General features: G+C 57.0%; 2 protein-coding genes across 4 annotated transcripts; both read left to right on the top strand.

Moving 5' to 3' along the window:
• Window positions 1-335: 335 nt before the first annotated feature.
• On the top strand, window positions 336-6,787 carry LOC116999180 (leucine-rich repeat-containing protein 37A3-like). 2 transcript variants are annotated; one of them, XM_033065513.1, is made up of 8 exons: window positions 336-951; window positions 1,134-2,064; window positions 2,700-2,774; window positions 3,215-3,333; window positions 3,736-4,883; window positions 4,988-5,077; window positions 5,414-5,478; window positions 6,242-6,787. In XM_033065513.1, exons 2-8 carry the CDS (start codon window positions 1,565-1,567, stop codon window positions 6,429-6,431), a joined length of 2,187 nt encoding a protein of 728 aa, XP_032921404.1. In that variant the 5' UTR covers window positions 336-951; window positions 1,134-1,564; the 3' UTR covers window positions 6,432-6,787. The 2 variants fall into 2 exon arrangements, with proteins under 2 accessions (XP_032921404.1, XP_032921405.1); XM_033065514.1 differs by lacking the exons at window positions 336-951; window positions 5,414-5,478 and having other exon boundaries at window positions 965-2,064; window positions 6,242-6,375.
• Window positions 6,788-13,787: 7,000 nt separating this feature from the next.
• Window positions 13,788-15,520, top strand: LOC116999778 (leucine-rich repeat-containing protein 37B-like). Of its 2 annotated transcripts, XM_033066749.1 has the most exons (3): window positions 13,788-14,007; window positions 14,112-14,201; window positions 15,366-15,520. In XM_033066749.1, exons 1-3 carry the CDS (start codon window positions 13,792-13,794, stop codon window positions 15,402-15,404), a joined length of 345 nt encoding a protein of 114 aa, XP_032922640.1. In that variant the 5' UTR covers window positions 13,788-13,791; the 3' UTR covers window positions 15,405-15,520. The 2 variants fall into 2 exon arrangements, 1 of the variants encoding a protein (XP_032922640.1); XR_004418604.1 differs by lacking the exon at window positions 15,366-15,520 and adding an exon at window positions 14,538-14,584 and having other exon boundaries at window positions 13,788-14,201.
• Window positions 15,521-17,742: the final 2,222 nt, after the last annotated feature.

Here is a 17,742-nt window from a genome sequence, read left to right as displayed (position 1 = left end):
CGTGCGTGCTCTGCTCCTGCTGGCCCTGCTGCTGGCAGCGGCCCCCTCGCCAGGAGTGGCCAAGGAGCTCTGCCCAGAGCCCTGCCACTGCCCACAGCCTGGGCAGCTGGACTGCCGGCACTCCGGCCTGGCCACCGTGCCCCCGGCCAGCCGCCACCACGCCCTCACCGTGCTGTGAGTCCCTCTGCCCCACAGAGCCCTGCAGCTGCCCCTGCTTGGCTCCTGGTGCTGCAAACCCCATGGGGGACACCCGGGGGACTCCCTGGGCAGAGACTGGGGGGGTTTGGGGGCCTGAGCTCAGCAGGAGGGTGAAGCCAGGCTGGGCACGCTGGGCCTTCTGCAGGCAAAGCCCGCGTGGGTTTTCCTGAGAGGGGCCGGGGTCTTTGCTTTCTTTGCAGCGATTTCACTGGCAACTCCATTGCTACTATTGGAAAATACACCTGGAAGGAGTACCCATGGACCGAGACCTTGTAAGCGCCTGCAGCATTGCAAATGGCAGGAGTTTGGGTATTTTCCGTCCTTTACTCTTGGGTTGCAGCAGCAGCCTGGCCCCCACGGTTTCCAGAGGGATTCAGAGCTCTGCTGCTGTGCAGGGAGGGGTGTGAATCACCAGGGCTTCCCAGCATGGCAGGAAATGCCATGAGCTGCATCTCTTGCAGCCCAGGGCACTGTCCCTGTGTCTGTTTGCCCAGGGATCAAGCTGTGGCAGCTTCAGCCGGCCAGGAGCAAATGCCTGCTCTGGCCAGGAGTGGGGACGATGCCTGCAGTGGCCCCAAGAGATGCTTCAGTCAAGCTGCTGCAGGAGATTTTCCCATGACAGTGCCATTTGCTGCTGGCCAGTGGCCGCTGTCACAATGTCCCCGTTGTGTCCCCTTGCAGAGTGCTCAGGGACAATGAGCTGCTGGCAGTGAAGAGCCATTCCCTGGAGGGGCTGTTCCTGCTGAAGCACCTGTAAGCACCGTGCCCTGCCCAGGGCCAGGGGCTCCTGCCTGCCCCTCCCTGGGGCCCTGCTGCCCAGCCCCGCCACAGCCGTGGGCACGTGGCCTTTGTCCCTGCTGGGATCAAGGCTGCAGAGGCAAGGGAAAGCGACAGGGCAAATGGAAGTGACATTTTTGGTGTTCTAACTGCAACAGGGATTTGTCCTGCAATGAGATCCTGACCATTGAGGAACGGGCTTTTGAGCCACTGCCTTTCCTGAAGTTTCTGTGAGTGATCAAGTTGCTTTCTGGTGTTTTCAGTGCAGTCTTTGCAATGGGCGCCTTTCCTGTGTTGGAAAATGCTCCTGTTCTTGTCCCTAAACCTGCCCTGCTCAGAGCCCAGCTTAGCTGCAGAGGTCAATGGTGATGGCTGCCCAGCCACACCAAGGGGACAGATCCCAGCAGGGTTATCCACACAGAGAGGAGCCATCAGAGCAGCCAGTTCTTGCAGCCTTGGCTGCACCCTGGCACAGAAATAGCGTCAGCACTTGTGCCCTTCACTTCCCCTCCTGCTCAGGCTACAAACACTGAGAAAGCAGCAGTTTCCTCCCTCTTCCATCCTGGATTTGCACCTTTCCTCCCAAGAGATGCTGCTTGCTCCCTCTTCCCGTAGGACAGGCCCCATTCCTTTGTGTGACCTCCTCTTTCCCCAGAAACCTCTCTGGGAATGGCCTCACGCAGATCCGCAGCGGCACTTTCCAGGCCTGGCACGGGATGCAGTTTCTCCAGGAGGTGTAAGTGGCCCCAGGGCTAAAGAAAGGCATGGCAGGGCGAGTCTCTGCAGGCTCTCTGCAGGGTCAGTAGGCAAGAGCAGCTGTGCCCTCTGGAAAGCCCTGACTGTGCCTGTGGATGTCAGCCAGGGAGCAGCAGGAGCGTGCAGCTGGAAGGGCCCTTTCCCCTGCCCTGCTCATCTCCTGCACGGCTTCCTTGACACCGGCCAGGCCATCGCCACGTGCCCGGCACACCCAGCTCCCGTCCCTGCCATCAGCCCTGACAGAGCTCTCTTGTTCCTCAGGATCCTCAGCCACAACCCGCTGGCTGTCATTGCTGACGCTGCCTTCTTCAAGCTGCCCTCGGTGATGTCTCTGTAAGTGTTGGCTGCTTTGGAGCAGATCCACAGAGATCTGTGTCTCTCTCGAGCGCCCTGTTCTCAGGAAAGCAGGGGAGGTGCAGCAGCAAATCTTCCTCTTGCCCAGCCTAGTCTGCTGGAGACACAGCTACCCCTGGCTCCAGCAGAGCAAGGCAAAGGTCCAGCGGTGCTTGTGTGTCCCCAGCTGGAAAGCAAGCCAGGAACTGGGAGACAAACTTTCAGGGATGAGAGCCCATCCAGGGCTGGGGCCGTGGAGTGGCCACAGGGCTCTGGGAATAAAGTGCACTCCTGCTGGAGCACTCGTGCCAGCAGCTCCAGGCTCCTGCCTCCTTCAGGGACTGGAGCTGCCCTCAGTGGTAGGTAGCAGGAGGGTCAGGAGAGGCACAATCCTTTCTGGTGGCATCTGTGTGCCACAAGAGCTGCAGGACCTCGCTCCTGATTCCAACAATGGCCTGGTACAGAGCAGGGCAAGGCAGAGAGAAGCTGGGCTCTGCAATGGCTTCTCTTTGAGCAGGCACAAGTGGATGCCTCTGCCAAGAGCACCACGATCACCAGGGCCCTGGGCTTGCTCTCAGATCAGAGGTGTGGCAAGGTCACTGGAGAATTTAATGAGGTCTTTCCAATGCTTGCAGAGACCTGAGTGCCACCCAAGTGACTCCGCAGACGCTGCTGCTGCTCCTGCAGACCACGTTGAGCTTGGAAACCCTGTGAGTGTGTGGGACAGAGCCCCAGGTGCCAGCAGGCCCCGAGTGCTGGGACAAGGGCTCTGCTGGGGAAACAAAACCCTGTGCCACACAGGCAGAAGAATCCCAGTAAGCTCAAGAGTGGCTGCTTCTTCCTGGCAGCCTGCAAATACTCAGCAGCTCAGAGGCGTAGTTTCACCTTTTGGGTGACTTGCTGCAGGTTTCTCACAGGGGAGTTTGAATGGCAGGCGGGTGCATTTCTGTGCCACGTGGTATTTTGGGAGCAGTTCCACATTGCAGGATTCAATCCCCTTTGGAATGTTTTGCATTCGGAGTGAGGGGACTTTTCCAGAGCTGTGGCACACAATGGAGCACAAGTCCCATGCGTGGTATCCGTGTGCTCCCTGAGCTGGTCTGGGAGCCATGGGCTGGGTATTCCTGCAATAATCTCCTCTTGTCTTTAGCCAAGTGCCCAGGGAAGTGGCCTGCTGCCTGTGCAAGGAGAGTCCCTTCACCGAGAGCCCGTGCAGGAGCATCCTGTTCCCCTGCAAGAAGCTGTGCAGCACCAGCGCCCCGCAGTGCGGTTGGTGTCCGGAGGGGCTGGGGGGAGCTCAAATCTGCCACTTCTCTTGAGCCTGGGGACATGCTGCAGCACTGCCACAACTTGGGGGGTCCTGATCTCCTCTTGGAGTACAGGACTTGGACAAAACACCTGGGGTTGGAAAGTTCCTGCTGATTGTCCAGATCTTGTGTGTCACATACTGTCTGGAGTAGGAACGGCTCCCTGGGATCCCCAGTGCAAAGGTGTAGGGAAAAGGGCATAATGGCATAATGGGATGGATTGAAGGGCTCTTCTCCCCTCCACAACACATCTCCCACTCTGCTCTCGCCCTGCCTGGCCCTGAGACGAGCTCCTGCAGCTCGGGGTAACTTCTGAGCCTGTGTTTGTGCTCAGCCGCTGACCTGCTCTCTTGGTGTTCTCCAGCTCAAAGAAGTCTGGTACAGACACGGGGAGAAACACTGGACATGGAACAGCCCAGAACGCTGAGCACCAGCCCAATGTTGAGCCTCAAGCCCAAGGAGCCTTCACTGGGAGATGACAGAACTGCAACACTTGTGATTGCCTTGACCCCAAGTGCTGAGGATGATGTCAGCAGCCTGGACAATTCCAGAAGCAATTCCTATCCCCCTCAGCATCTCTTGGAGAACACAGGCATACCAAGTGTTGATGACGTGAGGACCCAGCTCAAGAAGAAGCTGCACATGAAGAAACTGCACACGTCCAAAAGCATCCAGACTGCAAAAAGCCTTCTCCCATACCAGCGCCAGCCTCCCCGGCTGAAGGACGTGTTGGAAAAGACACCCTCAAGCTGGGATCAACAGGAGATGCAGTCACATTTAAACCGACACCGATTAAACCCCTCGGATGTAGGCGGTGGATTACACCGTGCTTACGGTGCCTCTGTCACTGGACAACGCAGAGATGAGGAGGAAGATCCAGCTCCCAGGAGGAACTACATCAGGAGACACAAACGGCACAAGAGGGACGACAGGCGGAATTGGGTTGGACATAAGCAGCTTTTGTACCAGGTTTGGAGGTCGGGAGTCAAAGTGGAGCCAAAGCCCAGAGCTGACCAGGGTCTAAAGAGGAACCTGGATTTTCTCTCTGACCCGTCGGTTCAGAGCCGCCCTGCTGCCAGCAGCTGGGGAGAGGCCTTGGCTGAAGAGGAGCAATCCTCTCTAGGCAGGCACCCCCTGATCTCCCCTGACACCACAGAGGAGAAAGGCTCCGTGCCCCTCAATAAACCTTGGAGCCCCCGCAGTCCAGACGTTGCGCTGGTTCCAGGAGAACTCTTGGAAACCGCGCTTGATCTTCACCAGCAGCTTCTGGAGGCGGACAAAGGGCTGCAAACGTTCATGGCCCACGTGGAGCGAACCCTGAAGATGGACTGCAGCCTGCCCCAGCTGAAGCAGGCCTGTGCCAAGATGGTCTCAAAGACCAGGCTGCTAGTAAATGTGCTCCGTGAGAGGCAAGAGAACCAGGAAGCCTCTGATGCCATGGACCAGTGTCCTCAGCAGGAGAACATGATCATCCACATGGCTTTGGGGAAAGGCAAGAAACTGCCAAGGAAGGTAGGAGAGCTGCTGGGCACCGCTGCCTGTGTCCTTCTGGGCCAAGGAGAATGGAAGGATCAATCCTCTGACCAATGTCATCTTCCTTCCTTTCCTCACTGCAGAATCTGGAGGTTGTGGTGTACGTCATCATCTCTGTGGCTTTGCTGTTTTTCTTCATCTTCGTTTATCTGATAGTGAAGTGTGTCTTCCAGGTAAGCCAGTGTCTTGTTTGACACACAGCTGTCTGTCTCGTAGCTGGAGTGCCCAGGTGATGAGCCCCAGGTGCCCCTGCAGATGCCCCTGCACATGCTGGTACCATGGGAGATGTTTTTCCAAGCCTGGAGGTTGTGGCAGCTTCCACAGTGCCTGGCTCAGCAGGGTTCAGCTTGCCTGGGGGAAGCTGGTCCTGCCTTCTGTCCCCACTCTCCCCAGCTTTGCTTTGCTCTCCTGCCTTCAGCCACACAGCAATGAGAGTTTTCTCCCTCTCCTCTTTGGCTGAATATTACAGGAAAGCCAATGTTTACAAATCTCCCATTTTCCACCCCCAGAAGCGCTCCCGACCTCGTGAACCTGACTGCCAACGCTGCCACAGCAGGACCCTCTGCCTGAGAAGGTAACTGCTGCCTGCCCATGCCCCTGCTGTGCCACCAAGAGTCTTTGCTGTGCACAGAAACTCCTCCTGGAGCCCCGCAGCCACGCAGGTGCTGCCAGTGCCCAGGACTGCCCTGGCTGTGTTTCAAACACATCGTGTTTGGGGGAGCCCTGGGAAGGGGGTCCTGAGCTCCTGAGCCAGGAGCTCCCAGCCCAACCAGCCCTTCCCATGGCAGCGCTGGGATGGATGTCCTGGGCTCCAGTGCGCTCCCAAATGTATGTGCTCACAAGCCATACCTGTGTGTTTTCAGAACACTCTGGTCTGCTGATGGCTCTGCCCGACTTTTCCCCACTCTGTCCCCACATTGGCTGGTGAAGAACTCACTCCCATCCTCTCCAGTTGCCTTTTCCATCCCGCGCTCATTTCCAGCTACTCTAGCCGTTGCCATCCCTCTTGGGGCTCCCCATCTCCCTTAGGCTCTGCTGACACACCCCACCCGAGCAGGGAGAGGTGCTGGCACCTGCTGCAGCCCTCCCTGGCCAGAGCTCCCTGCATACGGACCGGGAGCAGGGACCTCTGGGGATGTGATGCCCAGAAGCCTTTTGCTCCCCACTGACCGTGCACACTGCATTGGTTTGCAGCCCTGGAAATGGCTCTTCCCCACTCCTGCAGCGGCTGCTTCCCAGACAGGGAAGAGCAGAGCACAGGCAGCCCTGGTGCCCACAGCCTCCATCACCAGCTGCCTTCTCTTTGTATCCCTATTTTCCCTTTCTGTTTTTTACAGGTTCTGTGTAAATCTGCCACAGCGAGAGAGGAAGGATAACCAGGAGGCACAGGATGTGGAGCAGAACTGGGCAGGGAGCTCCTCCGAGAGTTGCCCCTGTACTGACAGTGTCCATGGTGCTTCCCAGTTGAAGAAGTCTGAATTGTCGTGGATTCAACGCATCAGGCGTGTCTATGAATCCGAGAGATAAGCATCCCAGGAAGAGACATGCAGAGAAGAACTCACGAGGAAGACTCTCAAGAAGAAGTTAATGGGATGCCAAGAATTCTTCACCTCCCCATTTAGTATAGGAACTGCTTAGGCTCTGCTTGCATGCTGTTTCATTGGCTGTTGTTATTCCCTTGGATGCTTTTTGCTTGGCTGTAGTTTTCTTTCTGTCCCTGCTGAGGGAAGGCCAAAGGTTGCTGCAGGCAACCACGAGCTCGGGACACCCACAGAAGGCATCAGTACCTCAGGGATTTCCTCACCCCTTGTGCCAATGTTTCTCCCTGCATTTAATAAAAGTTAAGATTGTTCTCGTTCCTCCTGGTGTTGCTGATGTATTTGTAAAAGCAGTTTCTCTCCTCCCTTGTGGCATTGACCAAATTCAGTCCCAGCTGGGCCTCTGCCTTTCTGTCTTTCTCCCTGCATGCCCCAAATTCGTCCTTGCTGTCATCCAGCAGTGCTGCCCTTCTTCCAAAGCTGCAAATTCTGTGTTTTCCTTGAGTCCCAGCAAAAGCTTCCTGCTTAGCTGCTCCGTTTCCTCACCAGCTCGTCTTTGGGCACACGAGCATGGCCTGTTCCTGCCTGCACCTTCAGGGATTGCTCCTTGCAGAATGTCCAGCCTCCCTGGACTCCTCTGCCCCTCAGGACAGTGTCCCAGGGAGCCTCTCAACCAGCGTGGCTGCACTGTCTCACCCTGGGCAGCCTCTCCAGCCTGGATGGACCTTTCTTCACATGGTCATAGTCCCGGCCCCAGAGGCCCAGAGCCTCCACCGTGTTGTGTAGAGGGAGCCGGGAAGGTGAGCTGGGCCAGGAGAGGATTCCCCTGCTGCCTCGAGCAGGGACCTGTTTCCATTTCTCCTGTTACCTTTGCCAGCCCCAGTGCCACTGCCTGGCTCTGGCACTGCCAGCAGCTCAAGAACTGCACGAGCTCCCTCTGGGTCCCCATGTGCCATATTCTGGCTGTGGCTCACTGAAAAGTGGGAACCACGGCTGGATTCTTATCGTGGCGGCCGATAAGGACAAAGCCCAACTCTTGGAGGAGGAAACTGTCTGTCTCCTGCTTTATCCAGGTTGGACATGTCTTCCTGATCCCTCTGGTGCATCAAATCTTTGGGTTCTTCCCCAGATTCAGACGTGCATTCCCACAGCTGTTGCTCCCCTTGGAATTGTCCTGTGCCCTTGTGTCTGCCTGTGCCCAACAGCTGGCCTGGACTGGTGGTGCAGCTACAACGAGCCTCACCTGGCACCATCAGTCACCTCCCCACTGCTCAGCACTTGGGCTTCCCTTCCAGGGCCCTGCTTCAGCTGCAACGTGGTTTCCCATTCCAACAAGGCCTTCCTGGATATGACACAAATCACTGCGTAACATGTCACACCACCAAAGGCGCTGTCACTGCCCTGCGTGAGGGGACAGCGCAGAGAAAAGACAGCGAAAGGCTCATGAGCTTACAGAGAGAGAGGGAGGGATCCCTCCCTCATCACCATCACGGACACAACACACAGAACTTGGGCATATTAATTACATTTATTACCAATAAGATCAGAGCAGGATAACATGAAGCCAAAGAAATTTCAACAAGATTCGTAGGCCCATACTAAAACCTGGCAACACAAACCAAATAAAATGGGAATGGCTTCACAGTGACAGAGAACAGGGTTAGATCGTGTGTTCTGGAGAAATTCTTTCCTTGTGAGGGCAGGGTGGCACTGGCACAGAACGCCCAGAGCAGCAGAGGCTGCCCCTGGATCCCTGCAAGTGTCCAAGGCCAGGCTGGACAGGCCTCGGAGCAACCTGGGACAGTGGAAGGTGTCCCTGCCCATGGCAGGGGTGGGACTGGCTCATCCTTAAGGCCCCTTCCAAGGCAATCCATTCCATGATTCCACGGATTGATGGCTCTGAGACAGAGTCATTTGGTGACAGCATCGCCTGAGCGCTCGTTTGCTGCAAGCTCTGATGTCACCCAGCAACACGGTGACACGAGCGTTGCTGCAGCGACATGAGAGGGACCACTGTGACATTGGCAGCACCACTGTGACACAGCAGCTGCCACAGCTGCACCTCAGCTCTGCGTTCCAGGTGACTGCAGCCAGTCCTGCCTCGCCATGGACCTGGTGACACGTCTCGTGCGTGCTCTGCTCCTGCTGGCCCTGCTGCTGGCAGCGGCCCCCTCGCCAGGAGTGGCCAAGGAGCTCTGCCCAGAGCCCTGCCACTGCCCACAGCCTGGGCAGCTGGACTGCCGGCACTCCGGCCTGGCCACTGTGCCCCCGGCCAGCCGCCACCACGCCCTCACCGTGCTGTGAGTCCCTCTGCCCCACAGAGCCCTGCAGCTGCCCCTGCTTGGCTCCTGGTGCTGCAAACCCCATGGGGGACACTCGGGGGACTCCCTGGGCAGAGACTGGGGGGCTTTGGGGGCCTGAGCTCAGCAGGAGGGTGAAGCCGGGCTGGGCACGCTGGGCCTTCTGCAGGCAAAGCCCGCGTGGGTTTTCCTGAGAGGGGCCGGGGTCTTTGCTTTCTTTTCAGCGATTTCACTGGCAACTCCATTGCTACTATTGGAAAATACACCTGGAAGGAGTACCCATGGACCGAGACCTTGTAAGCACCTGCAGCATTGCAAATGGCAGGAGTTTGGGTATTTTCCGTCCTTTACTCTTGGGTTGCAGCAGCAGCCTGGCCACCACGGTTTCCAGAGGGATTCAGAGCTCTGCTGCTGTGCAGGGAGGGGTGTGAATCACCAGGGCTTCCCAGCATGGCAGGAAATGCCATGAGCTGCATCTCTTGCAGCCCAGGGCACTGTCCCTGTGTCTGTTTGCCCGAGGATCAAGTTGTGGCAGCTTCAGCCGGCCAGGAGCAAATGCCTGCTCTGGCCAGGAGTGGGGACGATGCCTGCAGTGGCCCCAAGAGATGCTTCAGTCAAGCTGCTGCAGGAGATTTTCCCATGACAGTGCCATTTGCTGCTGGCCAGTGGCCGCTGTCACAATGTCCCCGTTGTGTCCCCTTGCAGAGTGCTCAGGGACAATGAGCTGCTGGCAGTGAAGAGCCATTCCCTGGAGGGGCTGTTCCTGCTGAAGCACCTGTAAGCACCGTGCCCTGCCCAGGGCCAGGGGCTCCTGCCTGCCCCTCCCTGGGGCCCTGCTGCCCAGCCCCGCCACAGCCGTGGGCACGTGGCCTTTGTCCCTGCTGGGATCAAGGCTGCAGAGGCAAGGGAAAGCGACAGGGCAAATGGAAGTGACATTTTTGGTGTTCTAACTGCAACAGGGATTTGTCCTGCAATGAGATCCTGTCCATTGAGGAACGGGCTTTTGAGCCACTGCCTTTCCTGAAGTTTCTGTGAGTGATCAAGTTGCTTTCTGGTGTTTTCAGTGCAGTCTTTGCAATGGGCGCCTTTCTTTTGTAAGAAAATGCTCCTATTCTTGTCCCTAAACCTGCCCTGCTCAGAGCCCAGCTTAGCTGCAGAGGTCAATGCTGATGGCTGCCCAGCCACACCAAGGGGACAGATCCCAGCAGGGTTATCCACACAGAGAGGAGCCATCAGAGCAGCCAGTTCTTGCAGCCTTGGCTGCACCCTGGCACGGAAATAGCGTCAGCCCTTGTGCCCTTCACTTCCCCTCCTGCTCAGGCTACAAACACTGAGAAAGCAGCAGTTTCCTCCCTCTTCCATCTTGGATTTGCACCTTTCCTGCCAAGAGATGCTGCTTGCTCCCTCTTCCCGTAGGACAGGCCCCATTCCTTTGTGTGACCTCCTCTTTCCCCAGAAACCTCTCTGGGAATGGCCTCACGCAGATCCGCAGCGGTACTTTCCAGGCCTGGCACGGGATGCAGTTTCTCCAGGAGGTGTAAGTGGCCCCAGGGCGAAAGAAAGGCATGGCAGGGCGAGTCTCTGCAGGCTCTCTGCAGGGTCAGTAGGCAAGAGCAGCTGTGCCCTCTGGAAAGCCCTGACTGTGCCTGTGGATGTCAGCCAGGAGCAGCAGGAGCGTGCAGCTGGAAGGGCCCTTTCCCCTGCCCTGCTCAGCTCCTGCACGGCTTCCTTGACACCGGCCAGGCCATCGCCACGTGCCCGGCACACCCAGCTCCCGTCCCTGCCATCAGCCCTGACAGAGCTCTCTTGTTCCTCAGGATCCTCAGCCATAACCCGCTGGCTGTCATTGCTGACGCTGCCTTCTTCAAGCTGCCCTCAGTGATGTCTCTGTAAGTGTTGGCTGCTTTGGAGCAGATCCACAGGGATCTGTGTCTCTCTCGAGCGCCCTGTTCTCAGGAAAGCAGGGGAGGTGCAGCAGCAAATCTTCCTCTTGCCCAGCCTAGTCTGCTGGAGACACAGCTACCCCTGGCTCCAGCAGAGCAAGGCTAAGGCCCAGCAGTGCTGGTGTGTCCCCAGCTGCAAAGCAAGCCAGGAACTGGGACACAAACTTTCAGGGGTGAGAGCCCATCCAGGGCCTGGGCTGTGGAGTGGCCACAGGGCTCTGGGAATAAAGTGCACTCCTGCTGGAGCACTCGTGCCAGCAGCTCCAGGCTCCTGCCTCCTTCAGGGACTGGAGCTGCCCTCAGTGGTAGGCAGCAGGAGGGTCAGGAGAGGCACAATCCTTTCTGGTGGCATCTGTGTGCCACGAGAGCTGCAGGACCTCGATCCTGATTCCAACAATGGCCTGGTACAGAGCAGGGCAACGCAGAAAGAAGCTGGGCTCTGCAATGGCTTCTCTTTGAGCAGGCACAAGTGGATGCCTCTGCCAAGAGCACCACGATCACCAGGGCCCTGGCCTTGCTCTCAGATCAGAGGTGGGGCAAGGTCACTGGAGAATTTAATGAGGTCTTTCCAATGCTTGCAGAGACCTGAGTGCCACGCAAGTGACTCCGCAGACGCTGCTGCTGCTCCTGCAGACCACGTTGAGCTTGGAAACCCTGTGAGTGTGTGGGACAGAGCCCCAGGTGCCAGCAGGCCCCGAGTGCTGGGACAAGGGCTCTGCTGGGGAAACAAAACCCTGTGTCACACAGGCAGAAGAATCCCAGTAAGCTCAAGAGTGGCTGCTTCTTCCTGGCAACCTGCAAATACTCAGCAGCTCAGAGGCGTAGTTTCACCTTTTGGGTGACTTGCTGCAGGTTTCTCACAGGGGAGTTTGAATGGTTGGTGGGTGCATTTCTGTGCCACGTGGTATTTTGGGAGCAGTTCCACATTGAAGGATCCAATCCCCTTTGGAATGTTTTGCATTGGGAGTGAGGGGACTTTTCCAGAGCTGTGGCACACAATGGAGCACAAGTCCCATGCGTGGTATCCGTGTGCTCCCTGAGCTGGTCTGGGAGCCATGGGCTGGGTATTCCTGCAATAATCTCCTCTTGTCTTTAGCCAAGTGCCCAGGGAAGTGGCCTGCTGCCTGTGCAAGGAGAGTCCCTTCACCGAGAGCCCGTGCAGGAGCATCCTGTTCCCCTGCAAGAAGCTGTGCAGCACCAGCGCCCCGCAGTGCGGTTGGTGTCCAGAGGGGCTGGGGGGAGCTCAAATCTGCCACTTCTCTTGAGCCTGGGGACATGCTGCAGCACTGCCACAACTTGGGGGGTCCTGATCTCCTCTTGGAGTACAGGACTTGGACAAAACACCTGGGGTTGGAAAGTTCCTGCTGATTGTCCAGATCTTGTGTGTCACATACTGTCTGGAGAAGGAACAGCTCCCTGGGATCCCCAGTGCAAACGTGTAGGGAAAAGGGCAGGGCCCCCGATGTGCTCTGCAGGGTGAACACCAAGCACCCTTAACTCCTCGTTGGCCTCTGCAGGGGGAGCAAAGCAGCGTTGTGCTCTAGCTGGGCACAGGGCAGAGAACATCATGCACAGCAGGGCGAGGCTGCACTTCTGCAAGCAGATACAGCCAGGGTTCCAAGGGCCCCAGGGAGCTCGGTTCTCTCACTGGCTCAGCCCCAGGTGTCCCATAGCACAGTCCCAGGGCTCTGGTGCCCTTGAAGAAGTTGTTCATGCTGTAACAGCTTGAGCTACTGCTGCTGCTACTGCTGCTATTGCTGCTAGGAATGGCCCCAGAGCAAAGGGGTCCCTGGGCTTTTCTCCCCTGCCAGTCTGGGGCCACATTGCAGTGTTGATCTTTCCTCTGGAGTCTCTGGCTCCTCACTGGCTCCTGCAGAGCCACCCAAGCCTGGCTCATCTGGAGCGGTGGGAAACCCCTAAACAGCAAACCCATTCCCCAGGGATGTTTCCCTCCCCAGCAGTACCCCAGGAGACACCAGGAAAGAATCAGCTCTCGGCTCTGGCCCGCCCCTATGGCATAATGGGATGGATTGAAGGGCTCTTCTCCCCTCCACAACACATCTCCCACTCTGCTCTCGCCCTGCCTGGCCCTGAGACGAGCTCCTGCAGCTCGGGGTAACTTCTGAGCCTGTGTTTGTGCTCAGCCGCTGACCTGCTCTCTTGGTGTTCTCCAGCTCAAAGAAGTCTGGTACAGACACGGGGAGAAACACTGGACATGGAACAGCCCAGAACGCTGAGCACCAGCCCAATGTTGAGTCTCAAGCCCAAGGAGCCTTCACTGGGAGATGACAGAACTGCAACACTTGTGATTGCCCTGACCCCGAGCACTGAGGATGATGTCAGCAGCCTGGACAATTCCAGAGGCAATTCCTATCCCCCTCAGCATCTCTTGGGGCACACAGGCATACCAAGTGTTGATGATGTGCGGACCCAGCTCAAGAAGAAGCTGCGTGAGAGGAAACTGCACACGTCCAAAAGCATCCAGACTGCAAAAAGCCTTCTCCCATACCAGCGCCAGCCTCCCCGGCTGAAGGACGTGTTGGAAAAGACACCCTCAAGCTGGGATCAACAGGAGATGCAGTCACATTTAAACCGATACGGACTAAACCCCTCGGATGTAGGCGGTGGATTACACCGTGCTTACGGTGCCTCTGTCACTGCACAACGCAGAGATGAGGAGGAAGATCCAGCTCCCAGGAGGAACTACATCAGGAGACACAAACGGCACAAGAGGGACGACAGCCGGAATTGGGTTGGACATAAGCAGCTTTTGTACCAGGTTTGGAGGTCGGGAGTCAAAGTGGAGCCAAAGCCCAGAGCTGACCAGGGTCTAAAGAGGAACCTGGATTTTCTCTCGGACCCGTCGGTTCAGAGCCGCCCTGCTCCCAGCAGCTGGGGAGAGGCCTTGGCTGAAGAGGAGCAATCCTCTCTAGGCAGGCACCCCCTGATCTCCCCTGACAGCACAGAGGAGAAAGGCTCCGTGCCCCTCAATAAACCTTGGAGCCCCCGCAGTCCAGACGTTGCGCTGGTTCCAGGAGAACTCTTGGAAACCGCGCTTGATCAGCACCAGCAGCTTCTGGAGGCGAACAAAGGGCTGCAAACGTTCATGGCCCACGTGGAGCGAACCCTGAAGATGGACTGCAGCCTGCCCCAGCTGAAGCAGGCCTGTGCCAAGATGGTCTCAAAGACCAGGCTGCTAGTAAATGTGCTCCGTGAGAGGCAAGAGAACCAGGAAGCCTCTGATGCCATGGACCAGTGTCCTGTGCAGGAGAACATGATCATCCACATGGCTTTGGGGAAAGGCAAGAAACTGCCAAGGAAGGTAGGAGAGCTGCTGGGCACTGCTGCCTGTGTCCTTCTGGGCAAAGGAGAATGGAAGGATCAATCCTCTGACCACCGTCATCTTCCTTCCTTTCCTCACTGCAGAATCTGGAGGTTGTGGTGTACGTCATCATCTCTGTGGCTTTGCTGTTTTTCTTCATCTTCGTTTATGTGATACTGAAGTGTGTCTTCCAGGTGAGCCAGTGTCTTGTTTGACACACAGCTGTCTGTCTCGTAGCTGGAGTGCCCAGGTGATGAGCCCCAGGTGCCCCTGCAGATGGCCCTGCACATGCTGGTACCACAGGAGAGGTTTTTCCAAGCCTGGAGGTTGTGGCAGCTTCCACAGTGCCTGGCTCAGCAGGGTTCCGCCTGCCTGGGGGAAGCTGGTCCTGCCTTCTGTCCCCACTCTCCCCAGCTTTGCTTTGCTCTCCTGCCTTCAGCCACACAGCAATGAGAGTTTTCTCCCTCTCCTGTTTGGCTGAATATTACAGGTAAACCAATGTTTACAAATCTCCCATTTTCCATCCCCAGAAGCGCTCCCGACCTCGTGAACCTGACTGCCAACGCTGCCACAGCAGCACCCTCTGCCTGAGAAGGTAACTGCTGCCTGCCCATGCCCCTGCTGTGCCACCAAGAGTCTTTGCTGTGCACAGAAACTCCTCCTGGAGCCCCGCAGCCACGCAGGTGCTGCCAGTGCCCAGGACTGCCCAGGCTGTGTTTCAAACACATCGTGTTTGGGGGAGCCCTGGGAAGGGGGTCCTGAGCTCCTGAGCCAGGAGCTCCCAGCCCAACCAGCCCTTCCCATGGCAGCGCTGGGATGGATGTCCTGGGCTCCAGTGCGCTCCCAAATGTATGTGCTCACAAGCCATACCTGTGTGTTTTCAGAACACTCTGGTCTGCTGATGGCTCTGCCCTACTTTTCCCCACTCTGTCCCCACAGTGGCTGGTGAAGAACTCACTCCCATCCTCTCCAGTTGCCTTTTCCATCCCGCGCTCATTTCCAGCTACTCCAGCCGTTGCCATCCCTCTTGGGGCTCCCCATCTCCCTTAGGCTCTGCTGACACACCCCACCCGAGCAGGGAGAGGTGCTGGCACCTGCTGCAGCCCTCCCTGGCCAGAGCTCCCTGCATACGGACCGGGAGCAGGGACCTCTGGGGATGTGATGCCCAGAAGCCTTTTGATCCCCACTGACCGTGCACACTCCATTGGTTTGCAGCCCTGGAAATGGCTCTTCCCCACTCCTGCAGCGGCTGCTTCCCAGACAGGGAAGAGCAGAGCACAGGCAGCCCTGGTGCCCACAGCCTCCATCACCAGCTGCCTTCTCTTTGTATCCCTATTTTCCCTTTCTGTTTTTTACAGGTTCTGTGTAAATCTGCCACAGCGAGAGAGGAAGGATAACCAGGAGGCACAGGATGTGGAGCAGAACTGGGCAGGGAGCTCCTCCGAGAGTTGCCCCTGTGCTGACAGTGTCCATGGTGCTTCCCAGTTGAAGAAGTCTGAGTTGTCGTGGATTAAACGCATCCGACGTGTCTATGAATCCGAGAGATAAGCATCCCAGGAAGAGACATGCAGAGAAGACTGGTGTGGAAGACTCTCAAGAAGAAATTAATGGGATGCCAAGAATTCTTCACCTCCCCGTTTAGTATAGGATCTGCTTAGGCTCTGCTTGCATTCTTTTTCATTGCTGTTGTTATTCCCTTGGATGCTTTTTGCTTGGCTGTAGTTTTCTTTCTGTCCCTGCTGAGGGAAGGCCAAAGGTTGCTGCAGGCAACCACGAGCTTGGGACACCCACAGAAGGCATCAGTACCTCAGGGATTTCCTCACCCCTTATGCCAATGTTTCTCCCTGCATTTAATAAAAATTAAGATTGTTCTCGTTCCTCCTGGTGTTGCTGATGTATTTGTAAAAGCAGTTTCTCTCCTCCCTTGTGGCATTGGCCAAATTCAGTTCCAGCTGGGCCTCTGCCTTTCTGTCTTTCTCCCTGCATGCCCCAAATTCGTCCTTGCTGTCGTCCAGCAGTGCTGCCCTTCTTCCAAAGCTGCAAATTCTGTGTTTTCCTTGAGTCCCAGCAAAAGCTTCCTGCTTAGCTGCTCTGCTTCCTCACCAGCTCGTCTTTGGGCACACGAGCATGGCCTGTTCCTGCCTGCACCTTCAGGGATTGCTCCTTGCAGAATGTCCAGCCTCCCTGGACTCCTCTGCCCCTCAGGACAGTGTCCCAGGGAGCCTCTCAACCAGCGTGGCTGCACTGTCTCACCCTGGGCAGCCTCTCCAGCCTGGATGGACCTTTCTTCACATGGTCATAGTCCCGGCCCCAGAGGCCCAGAGCCTCCACCGTGTTGTGTAGAGGGAGCCGGGAAGGTGAGCTGGGCCAGGAGAGGATTCCCCTGCTGCCTCGAGCAGGGACCTGTTTCCATTTCTCCGTTACCTTTGCCAGCCCCAGTGCCACATCCTGGCTCTGGCACTGCCAGCAGCTCAAGAACTGCACAAGCTCCCTCTGGGTCACCATGTGCCATATTCTGGCTGTGGCTCACTGAAAAGTGGGAACCACGGCTGGATTCTTATCGTGGCGGCCGATAAGGACAAAGCCCAACTCTTGGAGGAAGAAACTGTCTGCCTCCTGCTTTATCCAGCTTGGACATCTCTTCCTGCTCCCTCTGGTGCATCAAATCTTTGGGTTCTTCCACATATCCAGAGGTGCATTCCCACAGCTGTTGCTCCCCTTGGAATTGCCTGTGCCCTTGTATCTGCCTGTGCCCAACAGCTGGCCTGGACTGGTGGTGCAGCTACAACGAGCCTCACCTGGCACCGTCAGTCACCTCCCCACTGCTCAGCACTTGGGCTTCCCTTCCAGGGCCCTGCTTCAGCCGCAACGTGGTTTCCCATTCCAACAAGGCCTTCCTGGATATGACACAAATCACTGCGTAACATGTCACACCACCAAAGGCGCTGTCACTGCCCTGCGTGAGGGGACAGTGCAGAGAAAAGACAGCGAAAGGCTCATGAGCTTGCAGAGAGAGAGGGAGGGATCCCTCCCTCATCACCATCACGGACACAACACACAGAACTTGGGCATATTAATTACATTTATTACCAATAAGATCAGAGCAGGATAACTTGAAGCAAAAGAAATTTCAACAAGACTTGTAGGCCCCTACTAAAACCTGGCCACACAAACCAAATAAAAATAGGAATGGCTTCACAGTGACAGAGAGCAGGGTTAGATCGTGTGTTCTGGAGAAATTCTTCCCTGTGAGGGCGGAGTGGCACTGGCACAGAACGCCCAGAGCAGCAGAGGCTGCCCCTGGATCCCTGCAAGTGTCCAAGGCCAGGCTGGACAGGCCTTGGAGCAAGCTGGGACAGTGGAAGGTGTTCCTGCCCATGGCAGGGGTGGGACTGGCTCATCCTTAAGGCCCCTTCCAAGCCAATCCATTCCATGATTCCACAGATTGATGCTTGTGAGACAGAGTCATTTGGTGACAGCATCGCCTGAGCGCCCGTTTGCTGCAAGCTCTGATGTCACCCAGCACCACGGTGACACGGTGCTGCAGCGACATGAGAGGGAGCACTGTGACATTGGCAGCACCACTGTGACACAGCAGCTGCCACAGCTGCACCTCAGCTCTGCGTTCCAGGTGACTGCAGCCAGTCCTGCCTCGCCATGGACCTGGTGACACGTCTCGTGCGTGCTCTGCTCCTGCTGGCCCTGCTGCTGGCAGCGGCCCCCTCGCCAGGAGTG

This window comes from Catharus ustulatus, chromosome 8 (assembly GCF_009819885.2).
Source record: "Catharus ustulatus isolate bCatUst1 chromosome 8, bCatUst1.pri.v2, whole genome shotgun sequence".
NCBI classification, from domain to species: Eukaryota; Metazoa; Chordata; class Aves; order Passeriformes; family Turdidae; genus Catharus; species Catharus ustulatus.
This window is presented reverse-complemented; position numbering and strand designations above follow the sequence as displayed.